The sequence below is a fragment of the Emydura macquarii genome, unplaced genomic scaffold (assembly GCF_026122565.2).
Source record: "Emydura macquarii macquarii isolate MOO-44397 ecotype Brisbane River unplaced genomic scaffold, CSIRO-AGI_Emac_v2 contig_1253, whole genome shotgun sequence".
Taxonomy (NCBI): Eukaryota; Metazoa; Chordata; order Testudines; family Chelidae; genus Emydura; species Emydura macquarii.
In genome coordinates, this window is record NW_027131390.1 from 68597184 (window position 1) to 68623717 (window position 26534).

At 40.5% G+C, this 26534-nt stretch overlaps 1 protein-coding gene across 3 annotated transcripts in view; it reads left to right on the forward strand.

Moving 5' to 3' along the window:
- PDE1A (phosphodiesterase 1A) overlaps nucleotides 1-26534 on the forward strand; it is a 245129-nt gene that overhangs the window by 176990 nt on the left and 41605 nt on the right. For all 3 annotated transcript variants that reach the window (XM_067549082.1, XM_067549081.1, XM_067549083.1), the window contains 8 exons: nucleotides 2948-3130; nucleotides 4674-4740; nucleotides 5734-5850; nucleotides 7301-7441; nucleotides 13548-13648; nucleotides 19042-19167; nucleotides 25445-25546; nucleotides 25663-25783. In XM_067549082.1, the coding sequence (XP_067405183.1) occupies nucleotides 2948-3130; nucleotides 4674-4740; nucleotides 5734-5850; nucleotides 7301-7441; nucleotides 13548-13648; nucleotides 19042-19167; nucleotides 25445-25546; nucleotides 25663-25783 (958 nt within the window). The remainder of the gene's footprint in view (nucleotides 1-2947; nucleotides 3131-4673; nucleotides 4741-5733; nucleotides 5851-7300; nucleotides 7442-13547; nucleotides 13649-19041; nucleotides 19168-25444; nucleotides 25547-25662; nucleotides 25784-26534) is intronic.

Here is a 26534-nt window from a genome sequence, read left to right on the forward strand (position 1 = left end):
AAGAATGGAAGCCTCACACTACCCCAACTGCGTTGTCTCCTCCTGGACATGCCAGGCAGTACTTGCCGCTCTGGCCGCTGGTCCTTCATTTTTGGTTTTTACTGATTTTTTTTTCCCCCACTTGTTTTTGTAATTTTTTTAATAAACAAAACAGATAAATTCCCGGGAAACTTTAATACAAACTGAAAACAAAGGAGCAGCTGCACTGGCATAGAGCCCAGCTTTATCATACATGGGTGTGTGCCTGTTCTGTAGCAGCCTGAGTCTCATGCAGTTTAAGATCCACATTCTGTTGTACTGAAGTGCTTTCTACAACTGTGACATTGCAGGTGAATTGCATCCATTTGGGAAATAATTGGAATACTTATAACATGGTTGAGGGATTAAAAGCTTTTTTTCCCCCTGGTTATACCATACATATGTCAAATGCAAAATAGTCAGGACTATAAGCGTTATAATCTCCCCAAAGATGTTTTATAATAAAGTTGAACTACTGGGGATTTAACTGGATTACACTGTAGTTTAAATTTGAGGAACAAGATCAATTTATGCCTTCAACCCAGGGCCAGTCTTGGCATTTTTTGCCAGGCTTTGCAAAATAAGTTTGCCATCTGCCTGAACCCTACACCCATCCTGCTCCCCCCGAAATAAATGACTGTCTCTTGTTCCACCCTCCCCCACAAACCCGCTACCCTCCCTTGTTTTTGTTGATTGTTCTCACATTCTGCACTGAAATATATGGCTAACTCAGTCTCAGTCGTTGTAAGTAAATATAGTACCCAGGTATCCCTGAAAACCAGGAATGCCCCCACTAGTTTTATAGAAAACAATGTTGTGTTCTGGGTTTTTGTAAACTCCAGAAGACTGGCCCCCTGAAGCACCCACCAGACAGATGAGCTGGTGAAACTGACAGTAAGATGGGTGAGCATCTGTACACCTCAAGAACCACTCTCAGGCAAGTCAGATAATATTGGTGACACCATGCTTCCAAATAAGTTCCCCACTGAGTATCCTTCCCAAGGCCCCCCCCGAGTTAGATCCATTTGGCAATTTAAAGCACTGCTGTGAGAGGTAGCTTACCTGCACCAGCACTATGTTCAAGTGGCCATACCTGCTTGTCCATGCTTCTGCTCAGTTCCCCTGCTCCATAGTGAAGCACCAGATGAGGCAAGGTTTTGGGAAGAGGAGACAAAGGATGAAGAGTTGATGTGACAGACAGGATGAATAAGCATGAGCAGGAGAGAATGTATGGGCATGAAAAGAGGGGAAAGATTAATGGAAGGAGAAGAAGAGAGGAGAAAATGAGGACAAGGAAAAAGACAAACATGAAATGTAGGAAATGTAAATGGGAGCGATAGCCAGTCTTTTCTTTGTTGTCTGTGCTCCCCAAATGCTAAACCCTCCTGTGGAGTTGTCCTCTTCTGAACAATACCTTGTGTTTTCACCTTGCCATTATGAATGCTCTAGGAATTAAACATCTTTAAATATAAAAACAACGAGAGTCCTGTGGCCCCTTAAAGACTAACAAATTTATTTGGGCATAAGCTTCCGAGGGCAGAAACCCACTTCATCAGATGCATGACAAATATAAAAACACTCTCTGGCTGTTAAACTATTGTAAGCATTTACAGAAGCTCATATTCAAGCAGCTCAGTGTTTCAGAAAGACCTTTAAGTAGAAAGCATGGCTTATTATAACAAACAAAGAGTTTAACCACAATGGCACAATTAATTAAATTATTTTTCTAATAATAATATAATAAATGTGCTATGTGGGGAGCAGGGATCTTTAGATCCTATCCCCTTCTACTGGTCACTTCCCTGAATAGTTACCAATATATAGAAAAGGGACCACTGTCCAAGTAAATTGAGGGATCTACTCCCAAGATGGTCCCAGTAATATGAGCATTGTGTGCACATTCTGGTGAGTTGCAGGATTCACACTGCACTTTGCAAATGTCATCTATTTAATTGTTACAACCTGTGGGAGGTAGGTAAGTATTATTGTCCCCATTTTACAGATGTAGAAATGGAGGCACAGAAGGTTAGGGCCTAAATATTTGTACATGTGTATATAACAAAATCCATATTTAGGCCTCTGTTACTTTCAGAGATGCTGAGCTAGATTTAGGTGCCTAACTGGAGGCAGTGTGAAGCTGGGATTAATCCCTGGTTCTTAATAACAGGCTTCTCCTGAAGACACTAGCCAGGGAAATTCTTTCTGGTTCCAACCCATCACTGATATGCCAGTGAAGCGCCTTCTCTATATTTTTTTTGCAAAGAACATAGGATTCTAATTAACTTAGAGCTTTGAGTTCCTGAGTTATTGGTATCCTTTGTGATACAATACCTTTGCCACCACTACCCTTTTATTCCTTATAATAAAATGTCCAGACCTGTGCACAGCAAGTATTCCAAACAGAGGTGTAGCCAGAACTGATTTTTTGGCCTGTGGTTGACATGGGTGGACACAAACCTTGTATCACAAGCGAAACAGAGGCTGATAAGAATGCGGGAGGAATTGTTTTAAATCTGATTGGATGGGCCTGCTTTCAAAGTGGGTGGGACATGGCCCACCTAGGCCCACCCGTACTGATTCCAAGTATAGCCTCATTTATATAATTAGTCATTTCTATAATTTTGGAGTAATTTATTAATAATGGACGTGCAATTTTTGTGCAATTACCAACCCATGCCAAACTCAGAGCTGTAGTACTTTGCAATTGTTCAGATGTTCTGAGAATAAACGTTGGCTTTCTAGAGGCATAGTATTGTGTCTAGGGCCTATCAAAGCCCTTCCCCAGAGAACAGGGTAAGCATTTAGTGACCCACAGACAATGTTACAAAGTAGTCTAACTGCTGTTAAACCTGTATATTATTAGCTGGTCACTTATTTCCACTTTGTTGCTTCAGTGTGCCTGGTTCTCAGTTATTCGTATCTTTTGTAGGAGGCTTTTGGATACTGAAGATGAACTCTCTGACATCCAATCCGATTCAGTCCCACTGGAAGTACGGGACTGGTTGGCTTCTACTTTCACGAGGAAAATGGGGATAACAAAAAGGAGACCTGAAGAAAAGCCAAAATTTCGAAGCATCGTACATGCTGTACAGGCTGGGATATTTGTAGAAAGGTGAGGGTGGATTTTATTGTTATAACAGATAACATATTTAACCACAGTGGCACTTTCCGAGTCAAATGCTAGGCAACAAGTGGCAGCAGGATGCATACCAAAATTGGAGATGAGCCTGAACCAAATCTTTGGGAAAGTTCAGATCTATATCTGAACCGCATCCTAGCCCCATCTCTATAATGGTCTGTACTGAGGTCTGAATGAATCCCCTAGATACCAATCCTCTTGAACTTTGGAAAGTTCTGGACCAAAATGCCATGGCTTAGACCCATCTGCACCAAAATGTGTGAAAGACTCAACATTTGCTTTTTTTTTATTTAGAATTTTGTATTTTATTTTTTCCAAATACAACAAATATACCAAAATACCAGATTCATCATAATACACAAAGTAAATAAAGAGGGCTAGGAGAAAGGGATTGGCGGGGAAGTGATATAACTATCTTTAGGATCTACATTATCCATAGACCTCTAAAATGTCAGCCCCAATTGCTTTGAATTTTTTGGGCTTTCCCTTTGTGTGAAATGCCAGTAGTTTATTACCTGAGAGGTCAGCCATCTCCATGAGCCAGGTATCAATATTTGGTAGGAATCAATTTTTCCATTTTTGCAGGGTTCTTTTTTTAGTGGCCAAAGCTGTACGTTGAAACCACGCTGCCTTGTTACCATGTAATTTCCAGGTATCAGGAATATATCCAAGAATGTAACTTAAGGAGGAGGGTACCAACTTAGCATCCAATATCAAATTGGTCCTTTGACTTTTCCTCTCAGACCAGAAATTCTTAATACAAGAACACTCCCAAAACATCTGAGTTAAAGTAGTACAAAGGGAGTTACATTTCCAACAGTGGTCAGCATTTATGAGGACCATTACATATGCATGGACCAAAATATTTGAAAAAGTTTCTTTTGGTGAATATGCCATAGTCTCAAGTCTACAGTTGCTTTTTTGATGTTAGATACAATTATATCCCCATGGGTCAGCGCTATATCCAAATCTCTGTTCCAAACAATTCCGAAATTATCAATCTTTGGCAACCCCACATTTGCTTAAAGCAATAACACAATTAACTTAGTTATACATGATACTCATGTTTTCATACTGAAACAAACTGAGCAGCAGCCTCTTACACCTGCTGAGGAGCTGTGTCTGGATATTTAAATACTTGAAACCCACAGGTAGGGCATCCTTTTGTTAGGAGATATGCAGATGGATCTTTGGTTGGGGTATTGATGACAATACTAAACTAAAATAGTATATTTCCTTTATTCACATTAAGTGAATCTGAAAAGCTACAACAATTACTTAAAGGAACAAGAGGTATTTCTAGCAAAGTATTATTAGACCAGAAAGTCACATTTTGTAGTACACAGCATCCTTCTTCAAAACCCAAGAAGTTAATAGAAATACTCCCACCAAATTGAATGGGCTTTGGATTAGGCCCTTATTTCAGAAAAGATAAAAGAAACTGGAGGGGAAAGAAATGAAATGTTTAAACATTAGCATAAGTACCACCTAATAAATAATGTATTTGTTCTTTTAGGATGTACCGAAGGACCTCTAACATGGTTGGTTTGGCTTACCCAGCAGAAGTGATAGTAACATTTAAGGTGAAATCAGTTCAGTCATGTAATTTGAACGTATCTGTATGTGTGTTTAATGATTTTTTTAGGATGAAATTAGGGTGCTTTTTCTGAAAGCATTATGGCCGTACATGATACTGTAGAAATGAATACACATGAGAGAAAAAAGACATACTGAAATTCACAAATAGTATATGATTATATTTATTATTACTCTATTTCATTATGATTTAATTTAGATATATTAGAGCAATAGGACAAATTTTAGTAGAAGACTGCTTTATAAAAATGTAACTGTCATGATTTTATCAGCTCCAAATGATAACAGAAATCAGTGTCTCAGAGAGAAGTGTGTCTTTCTTTTTTAGGGTGGGATGAGAAAGAGTAATCATATTGGGCTGGAATAGACAATAGAAGTAGCAGCTCATGGGACCATGATTTAAATGATAATGCTTTAAAATATTCACATGAAAAACTATTTCATTTCACTCAAACAGCAGTCCCTTACATCTGTAACAATGTATATAGCTATAACACGCAACTGAAAATGGTATTTCTCAAGCAAGAAGGTAGTATGTAACCTGTTTCCCTAAAAAGACAAATGTTACAATGCATATAGTGATTTTTGTAAGTATGTATTACATAGATTAAGCAAAAGAGCACACAGGTAGCTCCACTGAACTCTGTGTGGAACAATGTAAATGTGTAAAGCTACATGTGTTGTGTAAGTAAGTGTGTGTTTAAAAGATCAGGGCCTTAGACTGTGAGCATACAAAACAACTAGCAATTTCTCCCACCACTTATATAACTCAGGATACAAGTATTTGTTCTAATGATTTTCCTAACTAGGTTCGTTATTAGTAACAGAATAGCCATTAGTATGAGTAACATGCAATAAAAGGAACCTGTGACTTTGGAGAAGTAGATACTGTTTTAAACTTTTCCATTTATTAGCTGGGACCTACTTAAGCATATAAAAATCTTTTTTGCCTTTCTCCCCCCTTCCCCCCCAATCTGCAGGATGTTGATAAATGGTCATTTGATGTGTTTGCCCTAAATGAAGCAAGTGGAGAGCACAGTCTGAAATTCATGATGTATGAGCTGTTCACCAGATATGACCTTATGAGCCGTTTCAAGGTCAGAAACATCACAACAAACTCAAATATAAAAAGAAATACATATTTTAAATATTAAAAAATCAGGCTGTTTGAAATGATATTTTATGGAACTAATGAAGTACAGAATTGCAAAATTTAAAAGACATCACATACATACTATATTCATTGTAATAACAATAAAGTTCCACCTAATGTTGTCTACAGCCGTTCTGCTGCTGTTGTGATCTTGACAAAGACTGAAAGCTAAACAGGTCTTCAGTTTTTGGATGGCAGAGCGCTGCTAAAAGTATACAGGTGAATTAGTAGGTAGCTTGCTTCCTTCTGAGCAGGGGCATGCGCAAGGGGGGGCAAGCAGGGGCACGGCACCCCCCAATAATAGTCTGAGGCACAGAACTTCTCCAGCCATAGTGGCGGAGGCGGGAGGGAGAGACAGCTCTTGCTGGGGCCAGAGGACAGAAAAGAGCAAGCTCCTCCCAGGGCCGGGGGAGGAGGGGTACAAAATGTGCCCACCCAAAAGGGGTCAAATTTAAATGCCTGCGCACGCACCTGCTTCTGAGTTAGTACTGAGCCCATGTCCCAGACTTAGAAGGAGACACTGTGCTGGCAGAGACATAAACTGTGATCCTGAGCACTTGAGATCGTTCAGATCATAATCTGTGGGTCTAAATCCTCATTGTGGTTTCAGGTGAGTATTGAATTTTTCACTTCCTCTTCCTATTCAAAATTATTTTAATGGTATCCTGTTAAACACCTGCCCCATGCCACCCTAGAGGAGGCTGCATTTCAGGGCTGTTGTATGACTTAACTATTTCATATTTGTAAAGCACTTTGAGATGGTCATATGAGAGTGCTACCAAAGTGCACCATACTCTATTATTTATCATTACCATTGAACTAAAGTTTTACTGTCATTATGGAAACCCAGTTTTCAGTTTATCCCACAAAATCGATATAAATCTTCTCTTTGGGAAAATTATTTAATTTCAGAAAAAATATAGAGCTAGATGGGCCTGAACTTCACAGTCCTACATTATGCACAGTGTGGGGCCCACACTGTGGGAGCCTGAGACTATTGAAGTCAGAGAACACTCTGTAACCCTGACAGGATCAGTCCTATACGAGAACTCCTGTGTGTCATACCTTTGTTACATGAATGCCTCATGAGTTCGTAGGCATACACGAGGAGTGCAACCCCTTCTGCACCCTTTTTGGGTACAGCCCACTCCCCCTTATATGCTGGTCCCACATTGCACATAGTGTAAACAGGGGAATGTGTCCTCTTGGAGGAGCAGGAACAGAGCAGTCTTAGTCCATTAAGTTTTAGTAATTTGTCCCATCACCTTGATATTTGTGAACTGGTGTATCAGAGTTGCACTTTGTGTTAATTTGTGTTTTGTTCGTTACACCATTGATTTTGCAGCTGTTGCAAGAGAAACATAATTTATTATTCTAATGTTTGCTTCTCACAGATCCCTGTCCCCAGTCTTATTTCGTTTGCAGAAGCTCTGGAGGTTGGTTACAGCAAGTACAAAAATCCATACCACAATCTCATTCATGCAGCTGATGTTACCCAAACCGTGCATTACATAATGCTTCATACTGGGATTATGGTAAGAAGTACTACAGAACTCAGCCACTTTAGTTTCTCAAACTCACCATTGTATGTGCAGGCTTACCGGTGCTACAGATGGAAATAAGTTTAAAGTGGGCTTTATACAGAGACGGGCCCAAATCAAACTCGGGGACCAGCTCTGAACCTCATGTCTTCATAAAGGTTGCACGAAAACCCCAGCTATAATCACACCCATAATTGGGGACTCAAAATCGAAATGAGAGCTTTGTCAAATTTCTGATGCTTGGATTTGGTGTTTGGTCCATTTTGCAGACAGATCGGAGCTGCAGAATATGATACTACAAACCTCATTCAGGATCTGGGATTTTGGTGTGGGGCCATTTCTAGCCATGGGGGATTCTCTCCCCAGGGAACAATAGCGTAGTTTAACAGTACACATTGAACATGTGGATGAAGCAGCCTATTCATTTTCCTTTCTTCTTAGAACGCAGCAAAGGAAAGTTGGCTCTAATATTCAGATGATTCTGCCTACATAAGCAAAAAGAGTTCAGAGAGAGTCTTTTCTTAATTTTCCCTGAGCTTGTGCATCCTTGGAAGTGATGAGAGTATCCTAGCGACCTAGAGGGGTATTCATCCACAGGAATGGGCAAGTGTTGTTTCCATTGCCAGCTCCTGTCCCTGGAGGTTTTGCCAGTCAAGGGCAGCTTTAATCTCTGCTGAGGGCACTGCCAGTAAGGGACTGCACAGAACCAGTGAATCCTCCTGAACTCACTTGCTCCTTAGCTAGGTAATAGAGCCTGTGGCAATCAGGAGATTGCTGTTGCTCTGCAGAACTCTAATGTCCCAACACTTTTTTGTTTTCTTGCCTTTGGCAGCTGAAGCAGGCACATACAATCACTCTAACTTTCAGTGTTTATGTTATTGCCCTTTGACATTGCTGCAGTAAGTAACCTTCACACTATAATTTCAGTTAGACATTTGTTAGTCCTGTCTCAGAATTAAAACGGACATCTGTCATCACCTTTTGGGACACTGTTTAGTCCTGAGTGTGAACGCTGTGTTTGAAAAGACAGAACAAGGAAGGAAATGGTAATAATATATTATATGACTTCTGTTTGTTAAGCCAGTAGCGAATAAAGCTGTCCAATGTCACTCATATAAAGGGCAAGTTTAGAGTTGACTCGATGGGTTTCAAGTTATGCCCTGTGTAAACATGCCCTTCTGGGGGCAGCATCGAGGATTCCCCTGAGTCCTTTCTAGAGGGGGACCGCTCTTCCTGACTCTCCCCTGTGGGGGGAGCCTAGTCCTTCGCCCCAGCCCTAGGCAGAGCGGGCAAGCCAACAAACAAACAGTCTAGCGTTTGGGACAGTGAGGAGGGTAAGGGTCTCCCGGGGTGGCTCAGGAAAGGCGGAGGGGGACACAGGCCCACCCATCTCCACTGCATCCCAGCCCAGGGCCCTACCTGTCACTGCATTGGCAGGGCTCCTGCTGCAACACACCAACCAGGTTGCCCCATACTCAGCCTCCATTTAGGGCTGTCCCTGGGCTTCTTCCTCCCCATACCCACAGGTACCTGATTCCTCTGGGTCACCGGGATGTGGTAGTCCCATCAGGCCCTCCATGGGCTCCTCCTCAGAGGGGAGCTCCTCCAGCCCCCAGGCCACCAGTAGGGCCGGTAGGTTCTCCAGGTCCCAGGCTTGGTACTGCTCAGATCTATCCTCCTCTGGTTCCCTGGCAGCGGGTAGCCTGGGCAGCCCCTCCTCTGGCTCCCAGGCAGCAGGTGACTCAGGTGGGCTCCTATCCAACTCTCAGGCAACAGGGGACTCAGGTAGGTTCTCCATCAGTCCCCAGTCTGGGGTTGAGATGGGTCTTTCCCCTTCAGCATAGGCTTCAGACCTGGTTCTAGCATGGAGCCTCCAGGGAGAGGCATCCTTCTCCCTCAGCCATCCCCACCTGACTGAGCTCGCAGGCCGGGGTTTTAAAGGCCTGGCCCCGCCTCCCTGCTTCCGGTCAGGTGGTGTCTGCCCGGCTCCTAAAGGCCTGGCCCCGCCTCCCTGCTTCCAGTCATGTGATCTTCTGGGCTCTAGCAGCCAGGGTGGGTTTGGTTCTCCCTCTGGGTCTCTCTCAGAGGGGAACCATCCCTCCCGGCTACACCCTGTTATACATCTTGTACCACACAGCTTACATCACTGGAGTTGCATGGAATATAGGTGCCTGATATTCCCTCTTTGATTGTCAATGGGAGAAGGATCAAGCCCAATTTGGTCTTGGGATTCTAGGAAGTATTGATTTCCTTTCTAGAAAAGTGTCAGGCATTTATTTCCAATACTGTACATTTTAACAGTAGTGCTTTTTACAAAGTGAGGGCCAAATTCTGCAGTCTTTTCTCAGGCAAAATTCCCACTGGTGTCCCTGGGAACAATGACATCAAGCCTCATCCTGAGTGATTATTTACTACGTGGCTGTATATTGCCACTATATAAATAAGACGACTAGAAGAAGAAAGCCCTAGTACTAGAAATGTGACTCCAGCCTACAGAGTTCAATGACACCCAGGGTGTATCTCTGAGCACTGAATGGAGGAATACATTTCACATTAGAATCCTTGCTGTTGAGTATTTGCATATCAGCACCCAGAATGCTCACCCAGCTTATAAATACAGTACTTTGTAGCAGTGCTAGTGGCCAAGCTCTGCAAATGCACTTGGCTGTACTGAGTTCTATCCCTCACTCTTAAGCTTTATAGCTATTACTTGTCCTGGGTAACACCATAACCATTTTTACTCTCTATACAAAAGGTTCTTAATAAAATAAGGTCCGTTTTAGATGGCCACACTTGAAAATACTGCTTATAACGGTTCCCGGATAACTTTGTCACTGCTAATGGGGCAGCAGCAAGTCAAAAGTGTTTTCAAGTGATGCAGCCTGTCAGGCAAAATAATGTTTTCTGAGTGTCAGTGCTTGAAAAAGGCCCTATTGATGCCATTGCCCTGCAATGTATTAATTTCATGAGCATCATGCATGTATTAATGTCATGTACTAAGAAGTTGAGTCAGGAGCTGGTTCCATAGTTAGGACTCTAGCCTGGAACTCAGCAGACCCAGCTTCAGTTTCTGGTTCCACCATGTACTTCCTGTCAGGCCTTGCACCAGTCGCTTTGTCCTTCTGTGGCTCAGTTCCCCATCTGTAAAATGGGGATAATAGTACTTCCCTTCCTCACAGGGATGTTTGGAGGATAAATACATTAAAAGATTGTGAGGTGATGGGGGCCATTTAAAAACCTCAGATAGATAGCTAGTGCCACCCTCAGTTTGGGAGCTTGACTGTACAATGTACATGTGTTATGTTTGTCTTCTAGTGCTTCTGTCACTTAATTAACTTGCGGCCTTATATACCTGGTGACAGTGACACACAGCACTGCTCACAAGCTAATTGCTTTCACAGCATGCATCCCTTTTTTTCCCTACACTGCCACTCTCTTCTCTGACGTGCCTGGAATATTTCACTTACCCTTTGATGTAGTTCAATAATGGATGCCCACAGCAGTGCATTTATCGGTTCAAGCATGTCATTTTTAGTCTTTCTGTGTTTTCTTTGTAACTTATGGAACTGATACAGAGAACTCCAAACCTTATAAAGCATTGAACATGTTCTTTCCCTCTGCACTTCTCTGGGCCCTGGATTAAAGCAGAGTAAAATAAAGGTAGGTTTTTAGAAACCCCTCATTCTTAAATCCTTTTTACACAAGGCGTACATTTAGTATTCTTACTTTTACAGACTTCCAGAAAATTGCCATGTTTTTCAGTTTGCCAGAAAGTGTAGATGCTATGAATTCCCTTTTCCCTGTAGTATTTATTAAGTGCAAGGAAAAAAAACCCATAGATTATTGGACAGTAGGATTATGAAAGTCAAGAAATTTTAAAAAATTAATACTAACATTAATTCACCCAGAGTAAATACACAATGGAATATATTATCCAAAACTTTCAGATAATCAGAGAAGCTGCCTCTTCTGTTGCTATCTTAATCCAATTCTTGGACTCACACTGATGATCTTGGTGCGGGATAATTCTAGTGTCTGAGTCAAATAACAGATAAAAATTTCTCTTTGGCCCTAACATGGCTCAAATGGTGCTGAATACATCTGAAGAAGTCAGAGCTAACAAGGACCAGGTGCCTCATCCAGCCAGGTGTCTATTAGATCATGGATGATTGGGAATTTATTAGCCTCCAACCTTGCATTAAACCCCCCTGAACTGAAGGGTTGGGTCTCAACCTAATGTTTCATCCTTCTATGATTAAACCCCAGATAAAAGAAGTGGGACAGATAACTCAGGTCTACAGTTAAGAACCAAAGAATCTAATCCCTCAGAAACACATTCTTGTGGAATGCAGAAAATTGTATGGACAGTCATTATTTGTTTGCTTTTCATTTTTTTTTTATATTATGAACAATGCTCAAAGTAGGAGAAAAATATTCTTCCCCCACCATTAACTGTTTTGTGATAGTCCCACATTTTTTTTTTTTTTACATTTCCCCACATCATCTTGTTTTGTATTTTTTTTCCATCTCCAAGCAATGAAAAGTGGAGGTATTACATAACCATCTTTCCTTTCTCAATCATCTATTTCACCCCACCTAGCTCATGTCTTATATAAAAGCAGATGTTTGGAAGATTTTTGCTTTATAAATCACTCTGCTAAAGGGACCATGGGTGTTTTGTTATCTGAATATTCGCTGCCTTACTATAACTACAGTATTTGCCAGTATACAGTACCACATGAAATTTGTCTGCAGTCCATAGATACCTTTGCAAGAAACTCTCTACTAATTACAGAAGATTTTCCAGCAACTATTTTGGTTGCTAAAAAGATTGATTTTGGGAAGATAGGCTTAAAGAAGATTTTTTTGTTTAGCTTTAGTTACTAATAATTTCTGAGTTTCTATTTCAGTTGTTCTGTTGAAAACATTGTGGAAGCCAGACCCAGCTTGTGGCCTAGTTTTTTATAATACAAAATAGTGTGGAGGTTGTTGCTTCCATTTTTAGAACTGCTAACCGTATTTTCTCTCATTCCCTAATTGTACTCTTCATAAATCCACATAGCTTCATCAACTAGTCAGTAATTTCAACATGCAGACAGCCTTACTTTGTCTCAGCAAGTCCTACATTGCTGGTCTAACTATACTGGTGAATGTTCACTGGCTGTTTTCATCCTCATGGAACAATCGGTGGTACTCATACCTAGGCAGCTTATGAAACAGCACTTGATCTTGTATGATATGAGCCTTGTGGCATAATAATAATAATGGGTAGGTGAGTAGATATGGGTATGTATCAAATCCAGAGAGACCTTTTCAAAACCTTCAATTTAGTGCAAATTACAAAAAGGGTGTAAGAAATTTTAGGTTCTCTTTGGCAAAACCAGATACATAACTGTCTGGTCAATTGTGGTTAATTGTTACTAGATTTATATTGAGGTCACTAGTACATGGAATACATTTCTTCTAGGCTGAGTAAATGTGTGATGTAAGACAATAGAAGTGGACGGCTGAACTTGGCATATGTCTTTAGAAATGCAGCAGCACAGAATAGTGTCAGATGGCAAGTAAAAAGTACATAAAATTGCATTGAGTGTACCAAGCAGACCTCAGTTTTATACAAAACTACTGTTCTAAAATGCCAGTATTTTAACTATAAGAAGAAAAAAACACCCAGTTTAAATATTGCAGGATTGGTAAAGTCAATGGTTAATGTTGATGTTGTACTTGGGAAAACACTGTGAATTGTTACTCTGAGGGTCAGATCTTTCACTAAGTAGGAAATTACAACTATAACTTAGTATCAAGTTTTACTTGTAATAAATTTTGCAAGAGCCAAACACTGGCTGGTGGAGAAAGACCTCATGTTCAAAACATCTGCCAAATTTATCACACAAGCTTTTATCAAATAATAACAATTTACTTCGTTTTTTTAACATACAAGTTTCTAGTGCACGATATTTAGCAATGTTCAAGATTTTATGACTCAGTAGAAAAGAAGAATCATGTTTAATTAAGCTACATGTAGAAACATTTTCAATAATGTAATGTCACAGTTAAGCTGTTGTACAGAATATGTCTGGTTTTTGCTTTTATTCATTAGCACTGGCTCACAGAACTGGAAATCTTAGCTATGATCTTTGCAGCTGCAGTCCATGATTATGAGCATACTGGGACCACAAACAATTTCCATATTCAGACAAGGTAAGCGTGCTTCATCTTGTGATATCATGTCTGAATGCAGCTGTTCCAGCATGATCTAAAATAAGAAAGGAGAAAAAGGAGGCTTGGACCTATGTCCCTTGGGTCACAGCGGCCAGGTTCAGTGCTGTTGGCTGTGGTCAATATATTACCTTAGTATATTACCAGCAATTTCTCAAAAGATTGCATTGCTGTGAACATTAAAGTTCTGCTTCCTAAAATGTTTTACTTCTTTGAAGATAGGTGGTCGTCAGCTCTGCAGCCCTTACTTACCCAAGTCATCCTTGTTCATTTGAGTAGCCTCCTTAGCTTTGGTACTCATGTGAGCAAGGACAGCATGTGAGAATAAGGACCACAGGATCTAGGTGCATATCTTCAAAGTGAAATCTTCACCTTTGGCCACCCATTGCTATCTGAGGGGTCAGTGCAAAATGCTTGGAACTCTGACTGACAAGGATATCAGTTGAGTAGAATATTTCTGAGTATTCTCCTTTCACATTATCCTTTGTACCCACTCCCTTTATTTCAGTTATTTCTGCCTTAGTAGCTTCTTTTATGCTGTCCTGTTTGGCCATATGTTTGATGAAGGCCTCCCACTTCCTCTTTGAATGCTGCTTCCCCTCCAGCAATGTCTCCGTACCAATTGGAACTGTTGTTTGGTGTGTCATATTTGTTTGCATTAAATTGCAAGATCCTTGTGGCAGATGGACTTTTTCAAGGCACAAATGGCAAGTAGACTTCTAGGGTGGGATTTTTAAGGTGCCTTTCTTAGCTTATTTTGAAAACATCCCTACTATGTACAATATTATAGTCCAATGGAGAGAGCACTAGACTGAGACTCAGAAGCCCCGTGTTCTACTCCAGGCTATGGAATCTTGAAAGTCTCTTGGCCTCATGTTCCCTCTCTGTAAACTGGAGATAATACTTACCTATCTTTTAAAAATATTTTGAGATCTACAAATGAAAAACACTATATGTGGAAATTTAATGCTATTGTAATAGAAAAAAGGCATCAAATGCTTAGCATGGCCTTTCTTCCTTAATTCAGAAGTGGGGGTGCGGGTAATAGATGGGGCTGGGCTTTTCATGATATGGCATATGGAGAAGTTAATAATCATATCATCATCATCATCATCATCATCATAAATAATAAGTTGACAAGTATATTTTTGCTGAAATGACTGTATAATTTAGAAGTATGTTGGGTGGTGGAATATTTTGTTTTAAATATAGAAAAAACTATCTTTTTCTTTAAATATCATGGGGCAGATCCTGGCCCACTGCTGCCCTGAGATTGCCCAGAGTAGGGGAACATCTAGTGGTGCTGTCCCCATCACTGCAGTTTGGGAATGGGGTGCGGGCAGGTCTCCAAATCTTAGAGATCACTGGCTTCCATAATGACCCTTTGGGCTATAGACACAGCCAGTATGAGTTAGAGCAGCCAGGCATTATTGGAACACAGGGCCCTACCCTCTAATGTGAGTTAGACTGTGGACCTGGGGAGCACTCTATTGCAGATTGGCTCCTCAGGCACCTTTGCACTCCCTCCTTAGCTGTACTGAAAAACTAAACAATTATTTGCATCACTGTATTTTGGCAAGAAAGCCACTCTTCATAAAAGTGAGCAAAAGTGTTCTTTCACTTACCTGAGGTTATACTGCCTGCCAGTGGTAGGTATTAAACTGCGTAAGGACAGCATACAGATTAATCACTTGATGTGCTTTGGGACACATGGTTTGATAAATCTGATGATGAACAAATTCCATATTTGCAGCTAAATTACCAGCAAAAGTCCTCTCTTCTTCAACATACTGGTGCATTCACACAGTGCAGCTAAAAATAAGTTGTCGTATCACTTCAATCAGTTGTTCCAAATTTAAACTGCTTTTCTATTTTAATCTTTTATATTTTGGTTTGAAGTACTGCAAAAATAGAAGATAAATTAAGCTGTTAAACTCCTAAGTTTTACAGTTAAATACGTACTAGTATGTATTTGTTGTGTGATATTGCCCAATCTTCCTTCATAATTGAATCTGGCCTTAAAAAAAGACATCTACCTGCCTTTCCTCCATGTTCCTCTTGCTTCAAAAAGGCAGAAGAAATTATCCTCACAGTCATATCAAATCTCTACACTGATTAAAACCAACCATAATTAATTATGTGGATCAAAAGTGTGCTTCATAAAAATACCTGATTGGCAAATCATAGATTTTCCCATGATGTCAGTAAGAGACTGAATATAAACACTCTCATTATTTAGGTAGGATATGTTTTGTTCACTTAATAAACAAACTTTCCAATCCTGCTTTACTTCTGTAGTTCTCTGGTATCATAATATATATCTGAGTGGTTAGTTTGGTTTTTTTTAATAGTACTTATTAGTGCAAGGGATACATTTTCATCTTGTTAACGTTGGAGCTAGCTGAGCAGCTAAATCATCACAGAGCACTTTAGAACAATACTTCATCTGTCTTCTTTTTCAGTGTTATAAATGCCGTGGATTGGACCAAAACTCCTGATTTATATGCCACCAAAGTCTGAATCCAAATCCAATCTTCATAGCTTGGGCCCATTTCTAATTATAAGCAAGAGCTCATCTTGTTAAGCACATTATTGTAGCTTAACAAATTACCACTAATGATAACTAGTGACAGCAAAATCATAACTTTTTTAAAGTAATATTTAGAGGTCTCTTTATACGAGGTAAATCAAAGCAGAACTTTCTGAGAATAAAAGTTGCATATTATTTATCAACCTTTCAGTAGCAGAGCTCCCCCTGTTGGTGAATGCATTACAATATTGTCTTCCATTGCACTTGAGTACTTGGAATAGCTTGATTTTGAGCAATTCTGCTTGCTAGGTTAGTACCTCTGCTCTCATTCTATATAGTATGATGTTAAAAAACAAAACAAAACAATATTAAAAGAATGGTCAGGTTGCAAAGTCAAGCACTTAAAATGTAGGAAATGCCAGAATTAATGGTTGCTTGTGCAATCTTAATTCAGCCCCCTTGTGTGAATTCATTATATACTGTTATTAATTAATTATATGATCACATATACTATTTTTTCCACAGGACCCTTCCTCATTCAATGCACAGGATGGATGTTGCTCACTGAATGAGTAGTTACAAAATTCTTCATTTTATCCTGATTTGTTCAGTGTGTGGTCCCAAGCCTTAATCACTGCCCAGTATACAAACTGTGCTTGGACTACAGAAATATTAATTTTCTCCTGGATTTTTCTATGGCACTCCCCAGTGTAATAATGGTCCCTTTTGGGGATAAGAGAAACAGTTAGATCAGATTGGCTGGAACTGCTGCGATTGCTGCTGCTAAATCTAATTCAGGTTTTGGTTTTTAAGACAAAATAAGCTAAGGACACACAAGAGAAGACAGAAACAAATAATAAAGTCAGAGAATGCAGCTTCTGTCTCTGGTGCTTTCACTTTCAACCTCACTGTTGGAGAATCATGGGCACAGCACACAGTCTCATCAGCCACTCTGAGACCTGGCAAATTTGTGCTAGCATCAGACTGTTTAAGGCATTGCTTTTAGCTGCCTCTGGTCACAGACTCAAAGTAGCATTGCAAAATATGGAGTCTTGGCCTGCTAATAAAGACACTTATTTAAAAGAAGCAAAAAGAGAGAAAGAGAGGAAAGAGAAGAAATAAGGACATAAAGGAAAATGATACTTGAGGGAGGCGGTGATAGCAGGAACTCAAGTCTTATATTCCTGGTGGTCAGGATTTAGCCAAGGCCAGAGGAGGTAGCAATGTTGTCTGGTTCCATCTTTCTGGCCTGATCTGGTCAGGACACCTTTCAGGACTGGGATGACAAAGTCCCAGCAGTGATTGGGTTCCCAGCAAATGATGACGTGGCAGCCATGATGGTAAGGCATGTTCCTTCAACCCAACTGGCATAATTCCCCCACAAAGTCCATTTTTAAAGCCCTCAAAAAGTGGAGATGGCTGGAATAGACCATTTTCTCATTATTTGTTCCAGTTAGGCCTAATTTCTGACACACAGGTTTTGGTTCATTAATTTCCAATTCCATTCTCCTTTATTTACCAGACACAATCTTAACACAGTCCTTGGGCAGTAGAATCAGAAGACCTTTATGTTTTGGACTAAATTAATCTCTCTCTTTAACTTTTGCTGACTTTTATAAGTAATTTTATGTAACAGGCTGAGTTGGACATTTGCTGCCTTGGATAATTTAAGAATACAGGACTCTCAGCATGTCCCAGTTGAGCATCCAGAAAATAGGGAACACACAGTCAGTAATGACTTGTGAAAAGTTTGGTTTAATTGGCTTGCCCGACATCACACAGGAACTCTGGCAGAGGAATGACAGAATACCATTTTTCAAGGTGACATTCAGCCCCCTAATCTGTGAGACCATGCCTAATCTGTGAGACCATGAGGCTCCCGTGTCTCATTTACTACATACCTTCAACTTCTGTAACAAATGAGGCAGGAGTCAAACACACAGCAGCACCATTAACTATGCAACCCAATTTATTCTCTGAGCACTTTAATTCTGGCATTTTCTAACTCTTGAGTGCTTCATGTTCTTTTAATGTGTTTTGTGTGTGCATGTACATGTGTAATTTCCTAGTTTTGTTTTCTTTCAAAAAGGAAGTTGAAAAACAAATTCCGTGATGTGGAACCACACAGTCCTGAACAGGGTTAGACTCTTTGGATTCACAGCACAGGCTTCTGCTGCTTGAGCTAACAGAGCAACTAACAGCAGCCAAGGCTTGTTATCCTATGTGTGAGCCAGCCATTAGAGAGTGATGAGGCATACATTTTTGCCTGTGGGTTTCACAGCTATTTGCAGACAGCAGAAGAATGATGCAACTTATTCCAGATTCTGAGAAGCGTGTTCTCTAACAGTTATGGACCCTTCTGTCCTTGTTGCCCCCAGGCCTAACCCCTTCTATCCTTGGCCCCTCCAGCCTGTCTTTGTCTTGGTGTCTCACTCCCACTCACTCAGCTTTTCATCCCAATCCCTTTCGTCCAAGACCCCCACCAGCTCCTCATCCCTAATTGTCGTCTTCTCATCTCCCCACCATCCCAAATCTTCTTCTCAGCCACCCACCCACATCCCCGTCTCTCTCTTCGCCACACCCTTTGGCCCCAGATCCTCAGCTCTTGCTATACCATTCAGGTTTCTTCCTCCTACTTCTAATGGCTGCCTGTGCACCAGCAGGGGGAGCACTGACATGAAAGGAAAGATCAGTTCTTCTCCCTTGTGCCACAGATGCCCCAAGCAGCTGAGAGGAGCAATTGCAGGAAGAGGCCAGGACTGGAGCTTGCTTAACATGAGTGGAATCTTCAGAGAATTTAGCTGCCAAAATCTAAGAAGTGTCCTGTTGCCTCTTTTATACCTAGGTCAGATGTTGCCATTTTGTACAATGATCGTTCTGTTCTTGAAAACCATCACGTGAGTGCTGCTTACAGACTTATGCAAGAGGAAGAGATGAACATCCTGGCACATTTAACCAAAGATGACTGGAGGTAAGATCTCTTGGGACATTAAGGATTATTTCAATAATTAAAATTATTTAATTCTCATTTGCACCCTGTTTTGGGAATATCTTCACTTTGAAGCGGGGGGAGGCATTCCCAGCTCAAGGAGATATATTCGTGCTAACTCTCTTTGAGCTAGTTTACTTAAAATAGAATGTAGCCCTGGCAGCATGACCAGGCTAAGTACCTGAGTGAGTATGTACCCATTCAAGATCCGAAGCACATCCTCAGGGCAGCTAATCCATCCCAGTGTCTAGGCTACAGTCTATTTTTAGAATGCTAACTCCGTGAGACCTAGGGCAGGTATGTCTTCTCCAGTTGGGAATCATACCCCCCCCTTCCCCCCTCCGCCTGAAGTGCTGACATGCCCTGCATGAGTTCTAGCTGAAACTGAAGAAGCCTTGGAAATGGAAGGATTTAATGTCATTGGAACTAAGTGGGCATTTATAAAGATTATCAGAATTGTAACTGACATATCACAATAACTCAAGCCACAATATCATAAATGATAATTGTCAGGACGGCCTTGAGGTCTTCCATTATTAAAAAGGTTGCTATGGTGTACAACAGTGCATGCAGAACACCCAAAATACAAGCCTTGCTGGGTTTCTGTCAGTATAGCTGTTGTCATTCTAAAATGTCTAATCAATAGCTGTGTTGTGGTGTCACTGTCAGGTGTGCTGCACCTGGGAACATTGCTTGTGGAAATTGTGTCACTAAAGACAGAGAGCCAAATTCTGCTCACAGTTATTCCTGCACAATCCAATTGTCTTCAGAGAAGTTGCATGATGTGAGAGCACAGTTTGGCCCAGCATGTATATAAAACTGCAGTACTGGCCCAGACAGAAGTCTCTCTGTGTAACACTTATTTCCATGTATTCTTTTATTTCCTCTTTGAAATCAGACCGTCGTTAGACAATTCAGTTGCATGTAGCTGAATTCAGAGATGGAATATGTAAAACTGGCTTATAGACAATCAGGATGTTAATATTTAACAATACAGGGAGCTAAAACATTTTGATTTTTAATCCATTAATTACCCTTGATTGTTGCAGCACACCTCATACATAAAATATTTTTTTCAATCTATGATTACGAGGTGGATTTTTATTTTATTTTTTCTCTCAGAGCACACTTATTCTCATTTATTATCCTTAAATTCTTTAAATGAATTTAGTTCTGGACAAAGATTAATTGCTCTGGATACTGATTTTAAACATGAGGGGGGAGAGTGTTATCTTACCCACATTGCCTCCACCAGTATGACTAGCCTTGTTCTGGAAGCTTCTACCTTCTCTAGGATTGAAAGGATAGTTCAGTCTCTGTGATCTCTCTGCTTAGACAGCCACTGAATATGAAGAAAGTAATAGTGTTTTGTGGATGTAGAACAGCCAACAAACAACTTTCAGATGCTGATACCTTTCAGCCCCATCAATGTGTGTCACCTAGAGGTGAAAGTTTCTGAATCTTTATTTCGTTTACTTGGAGCTGTGGAGTCAGTAATTTAACTTTTTCTCTTTTTTTTTCCCCCATAGAAATTTTATCCTAGCTAGATGTTTGTCATACTCATTAACATGGTATCTAGGTGCCTGAAGATATATAAGACTACAATCTGGTCCAGCTGAGCTTCATTCAGAAAAGAACCAGGGCAAAGACACCTCTGTGCTTCCTGATCTTGGGATCACCAGGGACTCGGCCAGTCCCCAATATAAATCAGTGCAACTTGGAGACTGCCTGAATTTACACGCAGCTGCCCCCAGAGCTCAGATCTACAGGATGCAGTGCATCCCAGCTACTCCTCATTCCCCAGGTGGATAGGGGAAGAGAGATGGGAATGGGTCAGGAATCCCTGTGACAGCGGAGGATTGCCCAGTGCTGGAAGAAGCTTCCAGTCCCCAGATCTGCCAGCTGCATGCTGCTTTGCTCTAGGACACTAGAGCAGAGCAGCCACAGCCAGTCCCCGGATCAGGGCTGTAGCACTGTAGTTTTTGTAGCATATCCATGTATTTCTAAAAAGTTCTCTTTTCTATCAAGACTGATCAATCTTATACTGACTTTTTCCCCCTTTTTATGCTGGATTGTACAGGATGTGGCTTCTTTATGCTCTCTCTCAGTGGCATGCTTTCTTTCTCTCTTTGCTTTAGTTTCTGACTTTGTAGTGATTTGGTGTGCTCTTTTAGAAGTTGTTCAGCTACTCTCCAATTGTGCTTGCACTTGCTTTTGAAATTCCTTCATTGTGACCCATTTGTATTTCCTGGAGAAATTTATTTTAATGATGTTTTATTTTAGACATTTTTATCATAATTTCTTTATATGGAATGGTTACACAGATTCTGCCCTCTGTTATACTCATGCAACTCACTTGAAGTCAGCAAGGTTGCAGGCAGTCATAGGAGGCAGTAATTTGTCCCTTTTAATGTGAGTATAATACATTTATTTAATAGAGGCAGGAAGGTTAATTATTACAGCCAGGTAGCTATCATTAATTGTAAAGGCTTCCAAAAATTCTGCTACCATATCACGGATATACAGACCTAAAAAATGGATTTACTTACGTTAGCTAAAGTGGGGTACTCAATTCTCTATTTGGTCACATAAATCAGCACTTAATATTGGTACGTCTAATAAATCTGTGGGTGACAAAGTGCTGATTTGAACACCCATGCAGTTTGCAGAACTAGTTGACCTAATTTAGAAGGTCAAGTTGAAAATTATGATCGCCCGGTATTCATTTTGTAAGCTTGAAAATATCCTTGTTTCCCTGTTATTGTTTGCAGTGGTTCAATACCACACCAGTGACAAATCCATTTAGCCACTTGAAAGAAGCACTTCAGTTTTTAAAATTATTAATAGAATGAAATTTTTTTGATTCTCATTATTGAAATTCATGAAATTAGAATAGCAGCTTTGAAGCTTACAATAAAGAAAATTGGCAGTAAATTGAAATGATAATTTGTTCGACTTTCCACACACTTCCTGTTCTGATTCATTTCTTAAATACTGTCAGAACTGTTTTCTTCAGTTGTACTGATTTTTTTTTTTAATGGCCATGCCTGGTTAAACTATGGCTTTGCTAATTATTTCAACAAGATGAAGAAAAGTGATTGAGAATTTTTTTTTTTTTTGCATTACCATTTTTTCTACCAGTTAACATCAAGGTTTGCTAAATGTGCTAATAAACTGTCAGCCTCAATTAAGTTTAAAACACAAGGTTTGGGTCTGGATCAGTGAGTGCTGCCAACATTGAAAGAAGGGCTCTGGTAAAGGGCAATACACATGACATTCCCCAAGTAATATTCCTCACTCTTCCCTCAACCCTACCGCCCCCCACCCCCACAAAATCCATTCTTTCCATACTCTTCTTCCTACTTCCACCTCCCCCCCAAATCCATCAATTCTTTCACCCCAGTATCCCTTTCCACCCCAGCCATTACAGAATCACAGAAATTATCCTTTGATCCACCATGCTTCCCCCTCCATAGCAATACAGTGACACTCCTCTAAGTGGCTTCTCTTTCTGTCAGCTGTTTCACACAGCAGCAGGGCTCCCTGTGCCTTTGCTGGCAGTAGTGATGGTAGACATAGACATCTTATCCTGCAGGCTATGGGTGTCAGGTGCTTGATGAAAGTGGGCAGCACCTCTAATGTTCACCTGAGAGGCCAGTTATGGTACTTGAGGTGAGCAGAACTTTCCTACCTCAGGTGAGGGGACAGCCAGGAGTGAGTCTGATATCTCCAGGTGGGTGGAAGGGAGTCAGGGAGCTGGTTTCTCCTGATGATGGTAGATTGAGATGAGCGAAGGTAAGTTTTCCTTCTACTCTAGCTAGCTCTTCAGATTCTGAACTGGGGCTGGGCAGGCAGGCTCCAGTAGGTAAACATGGCAGCAAATTAGCCCCACCTTCACCTCCTCCTTCTGGTCCGCTGCTTGCAGTGGCCAGCAATAATTAGGAGGGTGCAGGAGAGTCGGTGGAGTTACTTCAGTTTCACACTTACGTGACTGGAGTCAGAACTGGACCCACTGACTTCTGCGAGAGCTTGAAGTTTCTGTGAGCAGAATTTGGCTTCTGTGTACAATGCAGGGCACAGTAATTAGAGGCCCCTATGGTTTTTTTCCCTGATTACTCTTAAAAGTGAGCTCAAGAACTGAAAGTTCAAAGAAAAATATCTGTAGAAACGTGGAGTAGAAGTTTGTTTTGGGTTTGTGTTATGTATTTTTCTTTCCTATTCCCCCCCACTCTCCCAAACAGCAGAGTGCAACTAATATAAACCCCTCAGTTTCCATGCAATGTCTGCCCATTTCTTACAAAAAATGACTTGCTTCTTTTGAAGGATACAAGTTCAAAGCAATGTGCAGGAGGAACAGTTGGGATGCCAGTTAATTAGTATCCTATCACGAGGTCAGGGAAGGGATGGTTGATCCTAACCACAGGTTGCCATGGCTGCACATCATGACTAGAATAACAAAGAGAGGCCTGAGTCTCCACTCAATTACACCAGTGCAAATCAGTAGTAAATTGACTGGAATCAATGAGTTACACCAGCTTAATTCTACTGTTGAGGGAGCTCAGTCTCCATCTCAAAACTTAAAATAAACCATCACTTCTCTAAATAGAATTGGAATTAACTTGTAACTTTAAAGCTTAAACAGAATTTCACAATAATGCTTAACAAGGTTTATTCCAGAATCTCCTGCATACCACATTTTACTCTCACACTCAGACTTTAAGGTCAGAAGGGACTATCATGAGCATCTTGTCTGATCTCCTGCATACTACAGGTCACAGAACCTCACCCACCCACTCATATAATAGACCCCTAACCTCTGGCTGACTTACTGAAGTCCTCAAATCATGGTTTAAAGATTTCAAGTTACGGAATCCATCATTTACACTAGTTTAAACCATGCTCCATGCTTCAGAGGAAGGTGAAATACCACCAGGGTCTCTGCCGGTCTGACCAGAGGGAAAATTCCTTCCCGACCCAAATATGGCAATGAGTTAGACCCTGAGCATGTGGGCAAGACTCAACAGCCAGACACCTGGGAAAGAATTCTCTGTAGCAACTTAGAGCCTTCCCCATCTAGCATACCTTCACCAGCCATTGGAGGTATCTGCTTTTAGCAGCTGCAGATCAGCTACATGCCATTGCAGGCAGTCTTATCATATCCTCCACTACATGTCTTTGATCTTATTGACATTGCGGTTTTTCAACAGTGAGTTCCCACTGAAAGGTCTGACACCTGGACCCCTCATAAGCTGTATTATCAATGATTAGCAGTAAAGTCCACGGTCTCAGTATTACAGGGAAAGGAATCTTAAAATCAGAGAAGTATGCATAAGGGTACACGCTTCATAAACACACATTTAAGGTTATGTATTCTCCCCTACATCCTCCTACCTACATGTAGCTCCCTTTAACCCTAATGGGATATGTATACAATATGTTAGGAAGAGTCAACAGTGAATGAGGAAGCACTTGTTTCCAAATCAGCAATTGTTGGTGATGGGAATTAATTATTATTATATATGCATAAACATATGCCCATATTTGTGTGTTTATTTAATAAAAGGTTGACAGACAAACCTTTGTATTCAAAAGAAATATGTACAAGCTTTAGATAAAATGTAGCCCCAGAGCCATTCTCATTTATGCCAGTTTGTAATGGCCCATAGTCTTAAACTGGTGGGGATTTGGACGCTGGTGCTGTTCTGACCAAACTTGAATGAGGGGAAAGGACTAAACAAGGACTTTAATGGCCTGAATTCCTAATGTTTCAGACTTGGCACTTCTTGGTCTCCTAAATGGCTTCTCAACCTTCTAGATACTTTTAGTGTTGTATCTGCTGGACACTAATTTGGAAGCTTACTTCCTCCTATTCTTGTAGTGGACCCAATGGTCTAATTGTTCCTCTCTGTCTCTGAATGCTATGATCCTAGTAATGGGGTGAAATAAGCAAAAGAGTTTTACTAGCTGCCAGAATTGCACTTAATTATAGTTTATGCGCTAGAAAAGAGGAATTACAAAACAGCATGACTCTGAAATAATAATTGCAGGGTTGATTTTTTGAAGTATGCTGCTGCCACTGAATCCCCTTAGGGGCATAAGGTTCCAGTTGTTAATAATTTCTTGAAGTGCTTTTTTTTAATTAAAAAAAAAGTTCATTTTTGTTTAGAAAGATATGAATTAACCAGTGCTTCTTAAGCAAATGTTCCATAAACAGAATAAATGAATTGTAATTCGTAACTTTGCTTTTGTTTGCTTTCAGGGAACTGCGTAGCCTGGTCATTGAGATGGTCTTGTCTACAGATATGTCAGGACATTTCCAGCAGATTAAAACAATGCGACACACTCTGCAGCAGACAGAGGGGTAGGTTATTTTCCATTCTGTTCTTTAGAAGTTTTTAAATGAGTTCATACACAAGAAAAGACTTTAAATAGTTGCTTTTGTTCTGAGATAATTGGAGCATGTCCTTGATTTGACAGGATAGACAAAGCCAAGGCCATGTCTTTGATTCTACATGCAGCAGACATAAGCCATCCAGCAAAATCTTGGGAACTGCACTACCGGTGGACAGCAGCTCTGATGGAAGAATTTTTTCGACAGGTGCCATTTTCAAAATCAGTTAACATAGTTAGAGTAGAAGTTACACTGTTAGATATTTTATAATTCCACTGCAAGAATTCTGTCAATTATAATTTAATAGATTGATCAGAATCCTGTTTGCCTTACTCTCAGAAGTAGTCCCACTGACTTCAATACAACTACTCAAGTGAGTAAGATTAATTGGATTGTGTTTAATATCTATTTCAGCTGATGGCAGGCTCCAAAGTGTTAGCTTTTTCTTCTCTCAACAGTATTATAATTTGTCAAGCTGATTTCATTCTTTAGACAGAGATCTGTATACACTCTGAACTAAAAAGAGGCATTGGGTAGGAGGGAGTGCTTGGATATGTGAAGGATGTGTGTTCAGCAAAGAAAGTAGATGAATGTTGTATCCATATCATATTACATAAGTCTTCACTTTCTCCCTTATTGTGAGCTAGTTCTGTGCATATCTCACATAGGTATGATGGAATTTTACTTTCATGCCCTAGGATCTGATCTGAAGACCACTCAAGTCAATGGGAATCTTCCTGTTGATAATGTGACCATACTTTTGGAATCAAACACAATGAAATGTTGTGGCAGTAAATTTTGTGGTTGTGAAATGGTCATACAGAAGACAAAATGCACTTTTAAAAAAATATGTGTTCGTGTCACTATGGCCTGCTTCTGATTCAAAAGCCACCTGTGTTTATTTCTTAGAGTGGAGAATTTTTTCTAGTAACAAATGAGTTTATCTTGAGTCACTGAG